Raw genomic sequence first — 19793 nt, 5'->3', positions numbered from 1 at the left:
AATAGAATATTTTTTTTAAAATCCTGAATTTATAGTTGTAACAATATATAAATCCTAAATATATTGTTAAAACTGAAACTGACTATAAATGTTAGTCAGAATATATATTTATAAATGCTGAATACATAGTTAAAACTGAATATATAAATGGAAATCCTGAATGATTTATAACTAAATATTCTGATTTACATATATTCAAGAGTTATAACAATATGTAATATACACACACTGTACATGTAATATATGTGTAAGAACGGCACAACACATTGTTCAGGGTTTGTTTTTTTTATTGCTTTACAATCATGCAAAAATAGTCAGAAAACTTCTCTTTGTCAGGCTGAAATAACTTGATTAATAATGAACATGTCTAATCAAACGTTCCCTCCAAACCGCCGTCACATGGTTCCCGACGATCAATCAATAGCCACCAGCTCCACCTCAAATATCAGCTTTGCGTTCGGTGGGATTCTGGGTAATAATGGTTAAGGCCAGAGGAACATCATATCAGTCTGAAGAACATCATCAAATAATCAATTAGTGAGACGTTTAACGAAGGATACTTTGCATCTGGAAGGCCTTTCCTCCCGTACGCCCAATCCGATTCGATCTCCAACCGCGCCGTTTCACCTTTACTCATCGTCAGCACACCTTCATCCCACTGCACACACACACACACACACACACACACACAGTCATCTGAGGATCTCTGGTGATCAATGAATCATACAGATCACCAGTGAATCGCGACTCGCCCCTCAGATCACTAATGAATCGGGACTCGTCCCTCGGATCACTAATGAATCGGGGGGATCACTAATGAATCGGGGGGGATCACTAATGAATCGCGACTCGTCCCTCGGATCACTAATGAATCGGGGGGATCACTAATGAATCGGGGGGGATCACTAATGAATCGCGACTCGCCCCTCGGATCACTAATGAATCGGGACTCGCCCCTCGGATCACTAATGAATCGGGGGGATCACTAATGAATCGGGACTCGCCCCTCGGATCACTAATGAATCGCGACTCGCCCCTCGGATCACTAATGAATCGGGACTCGCCCCTCGGATCACTAATGAATCGGGGGGATCACTAATGAATCGGGACTCGCCCCTCGGATCACTAATGAATCGCGACTCGCCCCTCGGATCACTAATGAATCGGGGGGGATCAGTAATGAATCACGACTCGCCCCTCGGATCACCAGTGAATCGCGACTCGCCCCTCAGATCACTAATGAATCGGGGGGGATCAGTAATGAATCACGACTCGCCCCTCGGATCACCAGTGAATCGCGACTCGCCCCTCGGATCACTAATGAATCGGGACTCGCCCCTCGGATCACTAATGAATCGGGGGGATCACTAATGAATCGGGACTCGCCCCTCGGATCACTAATGAATCGCGACTCGCCCCTCGGATCACTAATGAATCGGGGGGGATCAGTAATGAATCACGACTCGCCCCTCGGATCACCAGTGAATCGCGACTCGCCCCTCAGATCACTAATGAATCGGGGGGGGATCACTAATGAATCATGACTCGCCCCTCGGATCACCAGTGAATCGCGACTCGCCCCTCGGATCACTAATGAATCGGGGGGGATCACTAATGAATCGCGACTCGTCCCTCGGATCACTAATGAATCGGGGGGATCACTAATGAATCGGGGGGGATCACTAATGAATCGCGACTCGCCCCTCGGATCACTAATGAATCGGGACTCGCCCCTCGGATCACTAATGAATCGGGGGGATCACTAATGAATCGGGACTCGCCCCTCGGATCACTAATGAATCGCGACTCGCCCCTCGGATCACTAATGAATCGTGACTCGCCCCTCGGATCACTAATGAATCGCGACTCGCCCCTCGGATCACTAATGAATCGGGGGGGATCAGTAATGAATCACGACTCGCCCCTCGGATCACCAGTGAATCGCGACTCGCCCCTCAGATCACTAATGAATCAGGGGGATCACTAATGAATCATGACTCGCCCCTCGGATCACCAGTGAATCGCGACTCGCCCCTCGGATCACTAATGAATCGGGGGGATCACTTATGAATCGCGACTCGCCCCTCGGATCACTAATGAATCGGGGGGATCACTAATGAATCGCGACTCGCCCCTCGGATCAGTAATGAATCGTGACTTGCCCCTTGGATTACTAATGTATCGGGGGGATCACTAATGAATCGCGACTCGCCCCTTGGATCACTAATGAATCGGGGGGGATCAGTAATGAATCGTGACTCGCCCCTCGGATCACCAGTGAATCGCGACTCGCCCCTCGGATCACTAATGAATCGGGGGGGATCAGTAATGAATCGCGACTCGCCCCTCGGATCACTAATGAATCGGGGGGGATCACTAATGAATCGCGACTCGCCCCTCGGATCACTAATGAATCGGGGGGATCACTAATGAATCGCGACTCGCCCCTCGGATCAGTAATGAATCGTGACTTGCCCCTTGGATCACTAATGAATCGGGGGGATCACTAATGAATCGCGACTCGCCCCTCGGATCAGTAATGAATCGCGACTCGCCCCTCGGATCACTAATGAATCGGGGGGATCACTAATGAATCGCGACTCGCCCCTTGGATCACTAATGAATCGGGGGGATCACTAATGAATCGCGACTCACCCCTCAGATCACTAATGAATCGCGACTCACCCCTCGGATCACTAATGAATCGCGACTCGTCCCTCAGATCACTAATGAATCGCGACTCACCCCTCGGATCACTAATGAATCGCGACTCGTCCCTCAGATCACTAATGAATCGCGACTCGCCCCTCGGATCACCAGTGAATCGCGACTCGCCCCTCGGATCACTAATGAATCGGGGGGGATCAGTAATGAATCGCGACTCGCCCCTCGGATCACTAATGAATCGGGGGGGATCACTAATGAATCGCGACTCGCCCCTCGGATCACTAATGAATCGGGGGGATCACTAATGAATCGCGACTCGCCCCTCGGATCAGTAATGAATCGTGACTTGCCCCTTGGATCACTAATGAATCGGGGGGATTACTAATGAATCGCGACTCGCCCCTCGGATCAGTAATGAATCGCGACTCGCCCCTCGGATCACTAATGAATCGGGGGGATCACTAATGAATCGCGACTCGCCCCTTGGATCACTAATGAATCGGGGGGATCACTAATGAATCGCGACTCACCCCTCAGATCACTAATGAATCGCGACTCACCCCTCGGATCACTAATGAATCGTGACTCGCCCCTCGGATCACTAATGAATCGCGACTCGCCCCTCGGATCACTAATGAATCGGGGGGGATCAGTAATGAATCGCGACTCGCCCCTCGGATCACTAATGAATCGGGGGGGATCACTAATGAATCGCGACTCGCCCCTCGGATCACTAATGAATCGGGGGGATCACTAATGAATCGCGACTCGCCCCTCGGATCAGTAATGAATCGTGACTTGCCCCTTGGATCACTAATGAATCGGGGGGATCACTAATGAATCGCGACTCGCCCCTCGGATCAGTAATGAATCGCGACTCGCCCCTCGGATCACTAATGAATCGGGGGGATCACTAATGAATCGCGACTCGCCCCTTGGATCACTAATGAATCGGGGGGATCACTAATGAATCGCGACTCACCCCTCAGATCACTAATGAATCGCGACTCACCCCTCGGATCACTAATGAATCGTGACTCGCCCCTCGGATCACTAATGAATCGCGACTCGCCCCTCGGATCACTAATGAATCGGGGGGATCACTAATGAATCGCGACTCGCCCCTCGGATCAGTAATGAATCGTGACTTGCCCCTTGGATCACTAATGAATCGCGACTCGCCCCTCGGATCACTAATGAATCGGGGGGGATCACTAATGAATCGGGGGGATCACTAATGAATCGCGACTCGCCCCTCGGATCAGTAATGAATCGTGACTTGCCCCTCGGATCACTAATGAATCGCGACTCGCCCCTCGGATCACTAATGAATCGCGACTTGCCCCTCAGATCACTAATGAATCGGGGGGGGATCACTAATGAATCGTGACTCGCCCCTCAGATCACTAATGAATCGGGGGGATCACTAATGAATCACGACTCACCCCTCGGCTCACTAATGAATCTCGACTCGTCCCTCTGATCACTAATGAATCACGACTCGCCCTTCGGATCACTAATGAATCGCGACTCGCCCCTCGGATCACTAATGAATCGCGACTCGCCCCTCAGATCACTAATGAATCGCGACTCGTCCCTCAGATCACTAATGAATCGGGGGGGATCACTAATGAATCGCGACTCGTCCCTCAGATCACTAATGAATCGGGGGGGATCACTAATGAATCACGACTCGCCCCTCAGATCACTAATGAATCGGGGGGGGATCACTAATGAATCGTGACTCGCCCCTCAGATCACTAATGAATCGTGGGGGATCACTAATGAATCTCGACTCGTCCCTCGGATCACTAATGAATCACGACTCGCCCCTCGGATCACTAATAAATCGGGGGGGATCCCTAATGAATCGCGACTCGTCCCTCAGATCACTAATGAATCGGGGGGATCACTAATGAATCACGACTCGCCCCTCGGATCACTAATGAATCGCGACTTGTCCCTCAGATCACTAATGAATCGGGGGGATCACTAATGAATCGGGACTCGCCCCTCGGATCACTAATGAATCGCGACTCGCCCCTCGGATCACTAATGAATCGTGACTCGCCCCTCGGATCACTAATGAATCGCGACTCGCCCCTCGGATCACTAATGAATCGGGGGGGATCAGTAATGAATCACGACTCGCCCCTCGGATCACCAGTGAATCGCGACTCGCCCCTCAGATCACTAATGAATCGGGGGGATCACTAATGAATCATGACTCGCCCCTCGGATCACCAGTGAATCGCGACTCGCCCCTCGGATCACTAATGAATCGGGGGGATCACTAATGAATCGCGACTCGCCCCTCGGATCACTAATGAATCGGGGGGATCACTAATGAATCGCGACTCGCCCCTCGGATCAGTAATGAATCGTGACTTGCCCCTTGGATTACTAATGTATCGGGGGGATCACTAATGAATCGCGACTCGCCCCTTGGATCACTAATGAATCGGGGGGGATCAGTAATGAATCGTGACTCGCCCCTCGGATCACCAGTGAATCGCGACTCGCCCCTCGGATCACTAATGAATCGGGGGGGATCAGTAATGAATCGCGACTCGCCCCTCGGATCACTAATGAATCGGGGGGGATCACTAATGAATCGCGACTCGCCCCTCGGATCACTAATGAATCGGGGGGATCACTAATGAATCGCGACTCGCCCCTCGGATCAGTAATGAATCGTGACTTGCCCCTTGGATCACTAATGAATCGGGGGGATCACTAATGAATCGCGACTCGCCCCTCGGATCAGTAATGAATCGCGACTCGCCCCTCGGATCACTAATGAATCGGGGGGATCACTAATGAATCGCGACTCGCCCCTTGGATCACTAATGAATCGGGGGGATCACTAATGAATCGCGACTCACCCCTCAGATCACTAATGAATCGCGACTCACCCCTCGGATCACTAATGAATCGCGACTCGTCCCTCAGATCACTAATGAATCGCGACTCACCCCTCGGATCACTAATGAATCGCGACTCGTCCCTCAGATCACTAATGAATCGCGACTCGCCCCTCGGATCACCAGTGAATCGCGACTCGCCCCTCGGATCACTAATGAATCGGGGGGGATCAGTAATGAATCGCGACTCGCCCCTCGGATCACTAATGAATCGGGGGGGATCACTAATGAATCGCGACTCGCCCCTCGGATCACTAATGAATCGGGGGGATCACTAATGAATCGCGACTCGCCCCTCGGATCAGTAATGAATCGTGACTTGCCCCTTGGATCACTAATGAATCGGGGGGATTACTAATGAATCGCGACTCGCCCCTCGGATCAGTAATGAATCGCGACTCGCCCCTCGGATCACTAATGAATCGGGGGGATCACTAATGAATCGCGACTCGCCCCTTGGATCACTAATGAATCGGGGGGATCACTAATGAATCGCGACTCACCCCTCAGATCACTAATGAATCGCGACTCACCCCTCGGATCACTAATGAATCGTGACTCGCCCCTCGGATCACTAATGAATCGCGACTCGCCCCTCGGATCACTAATGAATCGGGGGGGATCAGTAATGAATCGCGACTCGCCCCTCGGATCACTAATGAATCGGGGGGGATCACTAATGAATCGCGACTCGCCCCTCGGATCACTAATGAATCGGGGGGATCACTAATGAATCGCGACTCGCCCCTCGGATCAGTAATGAATCGTGACTTGCCCCTTGGATCACTAATGAATCGGGGGGATCACTAATGAATCGCGACTCGCCCCTCGGATCAGTAATGAATCGCGACTCGCCCCTCGGATCACTAATGAATCGGGGGGATCACTAATGAATCGCGACTCGCCCCTTGGATCACTAATGAATCGGGGGGATCACTAATGAATCGCGACTCACCCCTCAGATCACTAATGAATCGCGACTCACCCCTCGGATCACTAATGAATCGTGACTCGCCCCTCGGATCACTAATGAATCGCGACTCGCCCCTCGGATCACTAATGAATCGGGGGGATCACTAATGAATCGCGACTCGCCCCTCGGATCAGTAATGAATCGTGACTTGCCCCTTGGATCACTAATGAATCGCGACTCGCCCCTCGGATCACTAATGAATCGGGGGGGATCACTAATGAATCGGGGGGATCACTAATGAATCGCGACTCGCCCCTCGGATCAGTAATGAATCGTGACTTGCCCCTCGGATCACTAATGAATCGCGACTCGCCCCTCGGATCACTAATGAATCGCGACTTGCCCCTCAGATCACTAATGAATCGGGGGGGGATCACTAATGAATCGTGACTCGCCCCTCAGATCACTAATGAATCGGGGGGATCACTAATGAATCACGACTCACCCCTCGGCTCACTAATGAATCTCGACTCGTCCCTCTGATCACTAATGAATCACGACTCGCCCTTCGGATCACTAATGAATCGCGACTCGCCCCTCGGATCACTAATGAATCGCGACTCGCCCCTCAGATCACTAATGAATCGCGACTCGTCCCTCAGATCACTAATGAATCGGGGGGGGATCACTAATGAATCGCGACTCGTCCCTCAGATCACTAATGAATCGGGGGGGATCACTAATGAATCACGACTCGCCCCTCAGATCACTAATGAATCGGGGGGGGATCACTAATGAATCGTGACTCGCCCCTCAGATCACTAATGAATCGTGGGGGATCACTAATGAATCTCGACTCGTCCCTCGGATCACTAATGAATCACGACTCGCCCCTCGGATCACTAATAAATCGGGGGGGATCCCTAATGAATCGCGACTCGTCCCTCAGATCACTAATGAATCGGGGGGATCACTAATGAATCACGACTCGCCCCTCGGATCACTAATGAATCGCGACTTGTCCCTCAGATCACTAATGAATCGGGGGGATCACTAATGAAGCACGACTCGCCCCTCGGATCACTAATGAATCGCGACTCGCCCCTCGGATCACTAATGAATCGTGACTCGCCCCTCGGATCACTAATGAATCGCGACTCGCCCCTCGGATCACTAATGAATCGCGACTCGTCCCTCAGATCACTAATAAATCGGGGGGGATCACTAATGAATCTCGACTCACCCCTCGGATCACTCGGCCCAGTCCGACCTTGAAGCTCAGCGGTTTGGACTGTTTCTTCTTCTTTGCAGCTGGAAAAACAGAAGAGAATCAAACTAAAGATGATGTACTAATCACACTAAGACAAAAAAATAAATAAAAATGAAAACAGAAAAAATAAAAAGTAATTAAAACAGCAGTGTTGGCATCCTCACAGGCGGGGATGTTGGTGTCGAAGACGGTCCCGTCCTCCAGCGTCCCGCTGTACCAGCAGCTCACGGTGTCGCCCTTCCTCGGGAAGTTGGTCTTGTCTCCTTTCTTCAGGATGGACTTGGTGAACTTCGGAGGACCCTGAGGAGAAACATCATCAATCGGCAGTTCAGTCCGAAACTAAAGTTGTGCATGTAAACAACGAAGATTCAACACTCGTGATGATGATGATGATGACGAAGATAGTACCTCATCCACCGTCTCTGTCTTGATATCTTTGGGATTGTCGTGGATTTTAACAGCTTGAACCTCTTCCGTCACCAGTTCCACTTCTGTGCCTTTAAACCTCTGAGAAAAACACACATCAGCTCACACACTTCTGCTTTGTCCCTGAATGAATCAGCCGTTTGGAACGAATCATTTGAGTGAATGATTCAATGACTCAGTGATTTGCCGCCACCTACTGGCGTTTCAGGTTAATTTCTTTTTATCTTATGGGCGATAGTTAAGCGTTTATAAATAGCCAGTTATTATTGGCTGTCATAATGTTGAATATGAGATGTTCGTGTGTTTGTTACCTTGCTCTCAAACAGTTGGTTATACGCTTCGATAAGTTGCTCTTTTTTGGCCGTCTTTGCCACATTCTTGATGTTTCCAAGAAGTTTGTGTTCGGCTAGAAACTGCAAATGACAACATGATCCATTTACACACACATACATATTATATATATTAACATATACACACATCATGTATCACAATACCATATAATGCATACAATTCAGCTTTATTATGCACATTTAATTTTCATTGCTGTGCAAATGTATCTCTATAAATGACTTGTTTTTATACAGCTTGAAATAATGACGCATGCACATATTAAAAGTAAATATGTGAACCCCCCCCCCCCCCTCCTCTCTCTCTCTCTCTCTCTCTCTCTCTCTCTTTCTCTACATAGAACATGCATTTGATCTGGATTGTTTTGACACATGACTCCTCTGCACGCAGTGTCAGTGTTGCGTGTTGTGTGGTACGCGGGAGCGCGCAGCTGTAGAGTGTACACTACCGAGTGTGCTCCGTTATCCTGGATGAATTTGATGAGCTCTTTCTTCGGCACTTCTTCAGTCTTGAGCTGCTCGTCGGTCCACGCTCGCACTAGATCAGCCGCCATCATGATCAATGCGACACACACACTCACCACGTGTTTGTAACAGCCAATCACGGCAAAGAGCGCCTTAAAGGAACCGCGGCATGCTGCGTTCACGCTGTGTCGTAGTTAGTTACCATAATGGACCCTTTAAATAAAAAATAAAATAAAAAAGTAATACAATTAAATATGAACACTTTACAAGATTTGCGAAGTTGATAACTGTGGGTACGCGTTATAACGGTCTGTGAAAATGGTCCATTATGAGGTTTCAGCTCATAAAAAGAGCTTGTGATTACAATTTAAGCTGGGAATGTTCTAAACATTGTCGCATAATTAATTTCCCCCCAAATCACATCACATCACATTATTTCATTTATTAAGGATCTTTCCTTGGTTTGTTTTAAAGCGTATTAAAAACACCACATAGACACAAAGAGTAGAATGCAGAGTAAAGGGGCTGTTGTCTGTCTTCTCTTTTGCCAAATAAGTAAGAAAACTTCAACACCCACAATGCACTGGGCATGCTACCGTCCAAGGCCACTCCCACTCTGCTCCCATTGGATACGGTTGACCAGAGTCAAACACCGCCTTGCTTGAGTAGGAAATACCTCTTTGCAAACTTTTAGTCATAATGTTGACTTGTATTGTTACCGGCCGGGTGTAATATATTAAATAGCCTACAATTAACAAATCATCAAATATCATTAAATCTGAAGTGTCTGTATGTGTTATTTTATTAATTCGGAGTTTTGTTTATAGGGCTTACATTAGTGCCCGCTTACTTTTTCAGCAAATTTTTTTCAAGTAGTATATTTTTCCATTAATTTTTCCAATAGGGATCTCAAAAAGCAAAACTGTGAACTTAACGGCTTCAGTGAAGGAAAGAACTACAATCCCATGGAGCATTGCAAGAAGCAGAATCCAATTAAAAACAATGGAGGAATATAAAACTATGCATTTAAAAAAAATATATATGTATATATATATATAAACAATGTATTTTTATCAAAATATGCTCATGTATTGAAATATTGAAATATTTTGAGAGTGATCGCAGTGCTTCATGGGAGTGGGCGGGGCTAAAGAGATCTTGCTTGTTTTGACTCTGATTGGTGGTATTTTCTGTACAGCATCATTGTGGTTTTTCACCATGAATTCCTCTGTTAAACATGATTATTTTAAAACTAAGTTGAAATAATGTGGGCTGACAACTATCCATGAACAACCTCGTAGCTCACAGTAGGGCTGTTTGTTTTTAAAGGTTTTTAAGGCCCAAAGTATCATTATAAATCAATTTCTCTATGGGGAAAATTAATGGAGTTTTTACTTCTGGACTGCAATCTATAAGAGACTACGGGTTCATGGTTTTACCTCCAGATGCAAATCATTTTTGAAACAGTTGTGTAAGGAAGCCGCGTTTATTTAACCCACGTGACTTCGGCAGATGCAACGCGCATGCGCACGTAGATCCGAAACTGGTTCGAAACAAACGCTTCGCAAAGGTTACGAAGCTTCGCGAAGCCAGAACCGCAAATACTGAGAGAAAACCGCGACGAATCGTTGTCAACTTTTCAAACTGGACCTACTGTGTTTCAGGGCAAAGAACATTTGACAAACATTTCCCGAAAAACCGGAAAGAAACGTCTGTTTTCGTCAATTTATCGCAGGTAAGAATTGCCTTTGTGTTCTATAGTTTTAACGTTACCTTAATGCTAGTAACTACAATACAATCAAAAGTGATAAACCTACTCTCACAATAACTGTTTTATTAATAACCCTCTGTCGATGCTGTCCGTGGCGGGGAAATGCGGAAGTATAATCTGTAGTTTTTACACATATTACATTTATTATGTTCTGGTAATTCCTATTTATGACATAGGTCAGAATAATGAGATAAAAGCTCTAAATTATGTTTTTCGATTTTTTCATGTCAGAATTTACACTTCGAATATAATAATTTAGTATTTTTATGTTAGAAGTATTACTTTTCATCTTAAGAGTTTGACGTAGTGACGAACAGATTGACGAACAGTGATTTCAGCCGGACTACTGTTGATTAATTAATAACTATTTCAGCAAGAGACTTGCATATTAGGGAAAATATGGATTAAAATATTAATATTTGTTGTGACAGAAGAAGCAATGATGAATTATATTTGTGTTAACTGCTGAAAACTGGCAAATATTTTTTTTTTAAAATACAGTAAAACAAATGTACAGAACAACCCTTAAATTTAAAATTTAAAACTGTGATTTACAAAAAATAAATAAAAATCATGACTTTATACTTTCTGGTTTAGTTCAAATGGTTCAATCACAAAACAACTTTTCATAAGTTTCATAAGAACGGAAATTCCTTCATTGAATACAAAAATAATATACCAGTTGAAGCAAAAACTGTTTAAAGTCTTTAAGAATAGCAGATAAAAACATAAAGAAGTAAATATATTTATTTATTTATTTACTGATAGACTTAATTGCTTTTTTCTGATAGATTTGGCTTGAGTGAGCCTGAAGTTCAGACACACGAGGGCAGTAGAGTCACACACACATTTATATTGAACTGATGAAAGTCAAACTCTCAAAAACAATAATTCATGTGTATTTACAGCCTCAGTGACCATATCATAAAATCCATTTGCAAAACCCATTCCTCATCACACTCCGTTAAAGCTCATTTTTTACAGTCAATGGTTAAAGCGCGACTCGGAGGAATCAGGGATCAGGGGATCAGCTCATGTTTCGGGTCTAGAGACTCGAAAAGAAGAGCAGGAACTCATCATGAAATCATGGAATATTGCAGTGTTATATGCTCATGTTAATAATAATCTTGAATCAGAATAACAGCGACATCTCTTCTGTTCCCTGACGATGGGGGCGGGGCTTTAACCTGTCACTCACACAAGATAATGAGATCCACTTAGTGTATCATAATTAGACTGTTAGAATTATTACTTTTCATTTCATAAATATGATGTAGTATGTCATAATTTTGATTTTTAAAGTCACATTTTTCACTATTTTTCATAATTTTACTTTTTATGTCATTTTAACTTTTTATGTCATAATTGAGACTTTTAAAGTCAGATTTTCCACTTTATATATCATAATGTAGATTTTTTATATTAGAATTTTATGACTTTTCATGTCATAAATATGATGTAGTATGTCATAATTGAGGCTTTTCCACTTAGCATATCATCATTTTACTTTTTTACGTCATAGTTTTGAATTTTGTCATTTTAACTTATATATGTCATAATTTTATTTTATGTCATTTTAACTTTTTCTTAATTTTACTTTAATGCTTTTAAGTCATATTTTACACATAACAGATCATAATTTTACTTTTTAAGTCATAATATTTGACTTTATATGTTAGAATTTTGACTTAAGTCATAATGTTGACTTTTGATGTCCTTGACAACTGAACTAAAGCTGTGTGTGTGTGTGTGTGTGTGTGTGTGTGTGTGCTCTAGACTCTGCATTACTGAGATTAATAGTAAGAAACCAACACTTTTCCATCTCTCCTAAAGTAATGTTGCTCATACAGTTCTCCACACACACACACACACACACACACACACACACACACACACACACACACACACACACACACATGACTATGATTTCTCAAACCCTTGGAGAAGCTCACATCCCCACCGATCATACCAGAAGCGTACAGTATAGTTTCTCTCATACGTCACATTTATCTACTTTTATGTCCTTATTTTGACTTTTATGACTTTTCATGTCATAAATATGACGCTGCATCTCATATATAGGCTACACAAAAAATGATATGTTGGCTTTAATTAACTTTTTGTAAAAGGGTTCCATAAGTTAACTTTTTTAAACAAACATAATTTGTTCATGTAACTTCAACACACTGAAAAAATGATAGGTTGGCTTTAATTAACTTTTATGTCAACAGGTTCTGATATGTTGGCTTTAATTAACTTTTTATGTCAATACTGGGTTACATTAAACAAACATAATTTGTTCATGTAACTTCAACATCATGGAATTTAGTCATTTAAGCAACCCAATTAAACTCTGAGCAGCGTGTTAAATGAACACTGAAGCAGTGTTAAAGTTAATGAGATAATTAAGTGGATAATTGAGTGATGATTGAGCATTATGAAAGACACCTGTGTAAACATGTTAACAAGCAAAATCACTGAAGGAGAAACCGTAGTTGTAAATCATCATTATGGTGACCAGTGTTTGCTTTAGTTGGGCTCTTGACCCTTGACCCTCACATCATTAACTTTAGATTTTGTTTGTCTGCTGTTAGAGATGAACCGATTGACCGGCGATTGACCGATTGACATATCTGATATATGCCGATTTTATGCCGGTCAAATGCACTCGGGCGTCGCATGATTAACGTCGCGCAACATCAGTATCACACATGTGTAAGGATATGGTGTTTTATTAAAAAAATATATAGAAAATAAATATTTGTGTTATTGAAAATAAAAAAGTGGTTAGAAAAATAAAATCGGAATCGGCAGGTCAAGCTCAATAAAAATCGGAAACCCGAATTGGCCTAGAAAATTGTAATTGGTGCATCTCAAGCTGCTGTATGTTTTAATATAATCATTATTTCACAATCATTTGACCCGAACTCATATAGTTACGTTTACCTTATGGATTTAAGCAACACTATCATTGTAGAGCATACCATTTTTAGCCTTTAAATGAAATACAAATGAGAAAAACTTCTAAAAACAATTGTATGAAACTCATTCATGGCTCCCATCATGCATTGCTGCATGAATAAAAAATGAGCTTATGTTCAGAGGTGATCTATTTGTCACCATTGCTGAGATTCATATGTTAATTCTTGAGGTCCGTGTGTGCCTGCATACCTTTTTTTTTAAAACATGTCTATATAGTTTTCATAAAAAAGTAATCTCAGTAATCATAAATGTTTGTTGATCATCAGATCCTCATATTAGAGTGATTTGTGAAGGGTCATGTGACACTGAAGACTGGAGTAATGATGATAAATTCAGCTTTGATCACAGGAATAAATTACACTTTACTGTATATTCACATAGAAAACTGATGATTTACATTAGAATAATATTTCAAAATTTTTACTGTATTTTTCATCTAATAAATGCAGCTTTGGTGAGCAGAAGAGACTCAAAAACATAAAAAAATAATTCCAAAGTTTTTGACAAGCAGTGTCTTTAAACTATACACACACAAACACGCACGCACGCACGCACACATACACACAAGATGCTGCTAAATGATTTAGACAGACTAATCGTTCACATTATTCATGTATGGAAACATTGGAATTCATTTACTTTCCAATTAATGAAGCATGAATTATTCATCAGAAACGAGGCTGGAGGTGTTTCGTACAGTCATGATTCCTGCGCGAAGGAGTGTGTCATATTTTGAGCTTGGGTGTTTCGAGGGCCACAGACTCTTCTATCAGCATGTTGTGTTATAAAGACATCATCTAACGTGCGCTAAATCTACATCACCCGTTTAACAGCCTTGCAAATGAGTTTAATTTGCATCTTATTGGATATACATGAAATTTTGGCTTTAAAATTTTTAATTACTAGAAGTTTAAGAAGTCTTTAAAGTCATGATGTCTTGAGCTGTGTGTGTTTTTACATTTTTTTTTAAACAAAACTACAACATTGTTTGTAGTTCACTCACACTCACTCACTCACTCGCTCACTCACTCTCACTAACTAACTCTTACTCACTCGCTCATTTGCTCACTCACACTCACTCACTCACTCACACACTCACACACACACTCTCTCACTCACTCTCTCGCTCACTCGCTCACTCACTCACTCGCTCACTCACACACTCACACACACACTCTCTCACTCACTCTCTCACTCACACACTCACTCACTCACTCACTCACTCACTCACTCACTCACTCACTCTCTCACTCACTCTCTCACTCACTCACACACTCTCACACACTCACTCACTCACTCACTCACTCACTCACTCACTCACTCACTCTCTCACTCACTCAATCACTCACTCTCTCACTCACTCTCTCGCTCACTCGCTCACTCACTCACTCACTCACTCGCTCACTCACACACTCTCTCACTCTCTCACTCACACACTCACTCACTCACTCACTCACTCACTCACTCACTCTCTCACTCACTCAATCACTCACTCTCTCACTCACTCTCTCGCTCACTCGCTCACTCACTCACTCGCTCACTCACACACTCTCTCACTCTCTCACTCACACACTCACTCACTCTCTCACTCACTCACTCGCTCACTCACACACTCACTCACTCACTCACTCACTCACTCACTCACTCACTCACTCACTCTCTCACTCACTCAATCACTCACTCTCTCACTCACTCTCTCGCTCACTCGCTCACTCACTCACTCGCTCACTCACACACTCTCTCACTCTCTCACTCACACACTCACTCACTCTCTCACTCACTCACTCGCTCACTCACACACTCTCTCACTCTCTCACTCACACACTCACTCACTCACTCACTCACTCACTCACTCACACACTCACTCACTCTCTCACTCACTCACTCACTCACTCACTCACTCTCTCACTCACTCTCTCACTCACTCTCTCACTCACTCTCTCACTCACTCTCTCACTCACTCTCTCACTCACTCTCTCACTCACTCTGTCACTCACTCGCTCACTCACTCAAACACTCAGACAATTGTTTTCTATTATTAATTGTTTCTGTGTTCAGTTTTTTTGTTAATTGCGTGAAGTTGCAGTATTGATCTCTCCCGATGATGAAACATGTTTAAACTGCAGCGTTTACATTTTCAGTGTCGGGAGATTTGGGCATTGAATATAATTGCAAATGATAGAGGTCAGTCAACAAGAGCAGTGCAAATTACTGAGAGCGCAAACATGAAATCAATCAGCGAGAGCAGCGATAGCAGACAGAGTGTGTGTTTAATGAGCCAGGAAACTTATACTTTCCTTATTTACAGCCATACGACCCAAAACACACACACACACCTTCCAGACACAGGACTATTATGGGGTGGTCAGCTAGTTTCTCTGTGTGTTTAGGAAAACAAAAGCTTGTAAAACCCAGAGAAGAAGAAGCTGTGTAGCCGCTCTTTCCAATAATGCAATTTATAAATACAAAGATTAGACATATTCTCCATTGTTGCGGCTCCTCTCTTCCCAGTCTGTCAGTAACGCTCTGTTCACTTCCTGTCTCTCCTTCTGAAAAGCACACTGTGCTCTGATTGGTCGGCTGGAGCGGTGTGTTGTGATTGGTCGAGTGTGTTTGTGAAACGCTTTATGGTTTTCCCAAACGATCTAGTGTGTGTGTGTGTGTGACTTTGTTGAATTGAGCTCCAGGGTTAATGCATGCATTCTCTAAAGCGATGCAGCATGTTTGAGCTTCAGTAATGCAGTGTGTGTGTGTGTGTGTGTGTGTGTGAGAGAGAGAGCGCAGGTCAGCGTATTTAATACACTAAGGGATCGTTCTGTTCATAACCAGCTAATTAATTCACAGCATGCGCCGCGCTGGACGGGAGGCTTTAATCTCCCTGAGATGTCATTGTGTTTGTGCAACTAACAATGCTAAATCTTCATTCGCCACACATAAATAAATGAATTAACACGAGGAGGAGAACTAAATCGTCTCCAGTGCTTCTAAAAACCTCATAGAAGGTGTGGGCGTCCGGCTGTGAGAATACACACATCATTAATATGCACACACATCTCTGCTCAACACCCGAAATATAGACACAAATATCAGCCAATAATAATAGTGATGGTGAATATGGAGGATTGAGAATGCTTTAGAAAGATGCAATGGATAAAAGTGGCAAAATGTCCTGTAAGCTGTGTATACAATTATTTTTCGAAATTATAAAAGATTATTGGTAGAAAGAATCTTTGTGATTATTGCATTACTGCATGTCAGACGGTAATAACATCGCTTCTCACAAAAACCAAAGCGTCTCAGTGACGGAGTAATGATGACAGAGAAAGAAGACGGTGTGAGACCGAATTAATACGTCTCTTCAATCCTTTCAGCTCTTTTGCTTATGAAGCTCGCGAAACGAAATTAAGTTTGCATTCTGTCTAGTGTGTTATCGCACACACCCACGCTGTGTGTGGAGAGGCTTTATTCCCATATGTAGGGCGAATGGCAGCTGGCCAAAGCCACGGGGAGTTTCGCAGTGTAAAGACTCTGGATTAATAGGCACTGCTTACTTACTGATATTGGAAAAGAGGTTGAAAGCGTAGGAACAAATCAATAATAGTAAATGAGTGCAGAGAAAGACAAACACACCGGCATAATGAGCCCAGCAGGGAGAAAATAAGTATGACACTGATTCATTAACACGTGCTCCTCGTTTCCACTGGGACGCTAAAGTTTAGGGCGATTTAATGCTCTCGCAGGGCAAGACTCACTGTTAAGCTTTGCTTTTGCATATCTGTTCTGTGTTGTTCTGCAGGAAGCTTTAATTATAACAACATGTTTTAAAAACGTTTCTATTAAGTGATGAAAACATTAGTTCTGAATGTTCAAAACGTCCACATTTCGAGCACTCTTTTAATCACTCTTAACGAGATCTGGTCTTCGAACTCTACGCATGTTTAGTATGATTCCCCTCTCTAAAACATATTTAAAAGACTGTCCTGGGTTTAACTCAAGTATTATTTCACTTAAGGACTTATTTAGTAAGATTATGGCTGAAAAAGTTTGGATTTTTTTTTATCATGTTGTTAATTAAAAAAAATATAGGCCTATATAAATATGACTTGTGTTTGTTTGCTTTCTTTTTATTGTATTTATATGATATTTGTATTTTTGAAAATAGCCTTAGATGCTGACATCCATCCATCCATCCAGTTTTTAAAATGTGTTTAAAACAATTTTTGGTCACAAACTTGGTTATGTGAACGTTAAGGGAACATTTCATTACATCATTCTTCAAACATTATGGGGACGTTAGTGTTGAACTCTAAACGTTCAACATTTAAAAAGCGTTAGACGAATGTCCAATGAAACGTTTCAGGAAAAATGTCCCGTGACCGATGTTTAAAAATGTTTTTTTGCTGATTTTTTGAGAACATTACTAAAGACCAGACAACTTTCCATCCATCCATCCATCCATCCTTCTAATCATCCATCCATCCATCCATCCATCCATCCATCCATCCATCTAACCATCCATCCATCCATCCATCCATCCATCTAACCATCCATCCATCTAATCATCCATCCATCCATCCATCCATCCATCCATCCATCCATCTAATCATCCATCCATCCAACCATCCATCTAATCATCCATCCATCCATCCATCCATCCATCCATCTAATCATCCATCCATCTAACCATCCATCTAATCATCCATCCATCCATCCATCCATCCATCCATCTAATCATCCATCCATCCATCCATCTAATCATCCATCCATCCATCTAATCATCCATCCATCCATCTAATCATCCATCCATCTAATCACCCATCCATCCATCTAATCATCCATCCATCCATCCATCCATCCATCTAACCATCCATCAAACCATCCATCCATCCATCTAATCATCCATCCATCTAATCATCCATCCATCCATCTAATCATCCATCCATCCATCCAACCATCCATCAAACCATCCATCCATCCATCCATCCATCTAATCATCCATCCATCCATCTAATCATCCATCCATCCATCTAATCATCCATCCATCCATCCATCCATCCATCCATCCATCCATCCATCCATCTAATCATCCATCCATCTAATCATCCATCCATCTAACCATCCATCCATCCATCCATCTAATCATCCATCCATGCATCTAACCATCCATCCATCCATCTAATCATTCATCCATCCATCCATCTAATCAATCATCCATCCATCCATCCATCCATCCATCCATCTAATCATCCATCCATCTAACCATCCATCTAATCATCCATCCATCTAACCATCCATCTAATCATCCATCCATCCATCCATCCATCCATCCATCCATCTAATCATCCATCCATCCATCCATCTAATCATCCATCCATCCATCTAATCATCCATCCATCCATCTAATCATCCATCCATCTAATCACCCATCCATCCATCTAATCATCCATCCATCCATCCATCCATCTAACCATCCATCAAACCATCCATCCATCCATCCATCTAATCATTCATCCATTCATCCATCCATCCATCAAACCATCCATCCATCCATCCATCTAATCATTCATCCATTCATCCATCCATCCATCCATCTAATCATCCATCCATCCATCCAACCATCCATCAAACCATCCATCCATCCATCCATCTAATCATTCATCCATTCATCCATCCATCCATCCATCTAATCATCCATCCATCCATCCATCCATCCATCTAATCATCCATCCATCTAATCATCCATCCATCCATCCATCTAATCATCCATCCATCCATCTATTCATCCATCCATCCATCTAATAATCCAATCCCATTCATCCGTCCGTCCGTCTTCCTTCAATCTGCTCGGATCCGTCTGTCCACCCATCTGGGAAACCCACAGTTACTTTTACTGCAGTAGACCCACAGTAAACACATGAAGGATCACCTTGAAACGGTGTAAGAAGCTTTTTCAGATTATTTCTGTCCTCAGCAAGACGCGGCGAGCACCAGTGCGGCAGGACGGCGTGTTTAGGGTTTGTTGAGTAAT

At 43.5% G+C, this 19793-nt stretch overlaps 1 protein-coding gene and 1 long non-coding RNA gene across 2 annotated transcripts in view; one reads left to right on the top strand and one right to left on the bottom strand.

Moving 5' to 3' along the window:
- Positions 1-266: 266 nt before the first annotated feature.
- Positions 267-9151, bottom strand: fkbp3 (FKBP prolyl isomerase 3). The gene is made up of 7 exons (XM_039690053.2): positions 8997-9151; positions 8512-8613; positions 8183-8281; positions 7939-8074; positions 7748-7815; positions 561-658; positions 267-468 (listed from the first exon to the last, which is right to left on the bottom strand). Exons 1-7 carry the CDS (start codon positions 9102-9104, stop codon positions 414-416), a joined length of 666 nt encoding a protein of 221 aa, XP_039545987.1. The 5' UTR covers positions 9105-9151; the 3' UTR covers positions 267-413.
- Positions 9152-10541: 1390 nt separating this feature from the next.
- The window catches only part of LOC148976893 (uncharacterized), a 60489-nt gene continuing 51237 nt past the window's right edge, over positions 10542-19793 (top strand). The window contains exon 1 of the long non-coding RNA XR_016145935.1: positions 10542-10747. This is a non-coding gene — a long non-coding RNA (uncharacterized LOC148976893). The remainder of the gene's footprint in view (positions 10748-19793) is intronic.

Source organism: Pimephales promelas, chromosome 13 (assembly GCF_988280905.1).
Source record: "Pimephales promelas chromosome 13, fPimPro1.hap1.1, whole genome shotgun sequence".
In the NCBI taxonomy this organism is placed as follows: domain Eukaryota; kingdom Metazoa; phylum Chordata; class Actinopteri; order Cypriniformes; family Leuciscidae; genus Pimephales; species Pimephales promelas.
This window is presented reverse-complemented; position numbering and strand designations above follow the sequence as displayed.

What these genes read in the sequence shown, in the direction of transcription:
- fkbp3 (XM_039690053.2), bottom strand. Translation starts at nt 9,104, where the DNA reads ATGATGGCGGCTGATCTAGTGCGAGCGTGGACCGACGAGCAGCTCAAG. An exon ending in ACCAACTGTTTGAGAGCAAG is followed by an intron (nt 8,282 to 8,511) that starts GTAACAAACACA and finishes TGTTTTTCTCAG; the next exon opens with AGGTTTAAAGGCACAGAAGT. An exon ending in AGACAGAGACGGTGGATGAG is followed by an intron (nt 8,075 to 8,182) that starts GTACTATCTTCG and finishes GTTTCTCCTCAG; the next exon opens with GGTCCTCCGAAGTTCACCAA.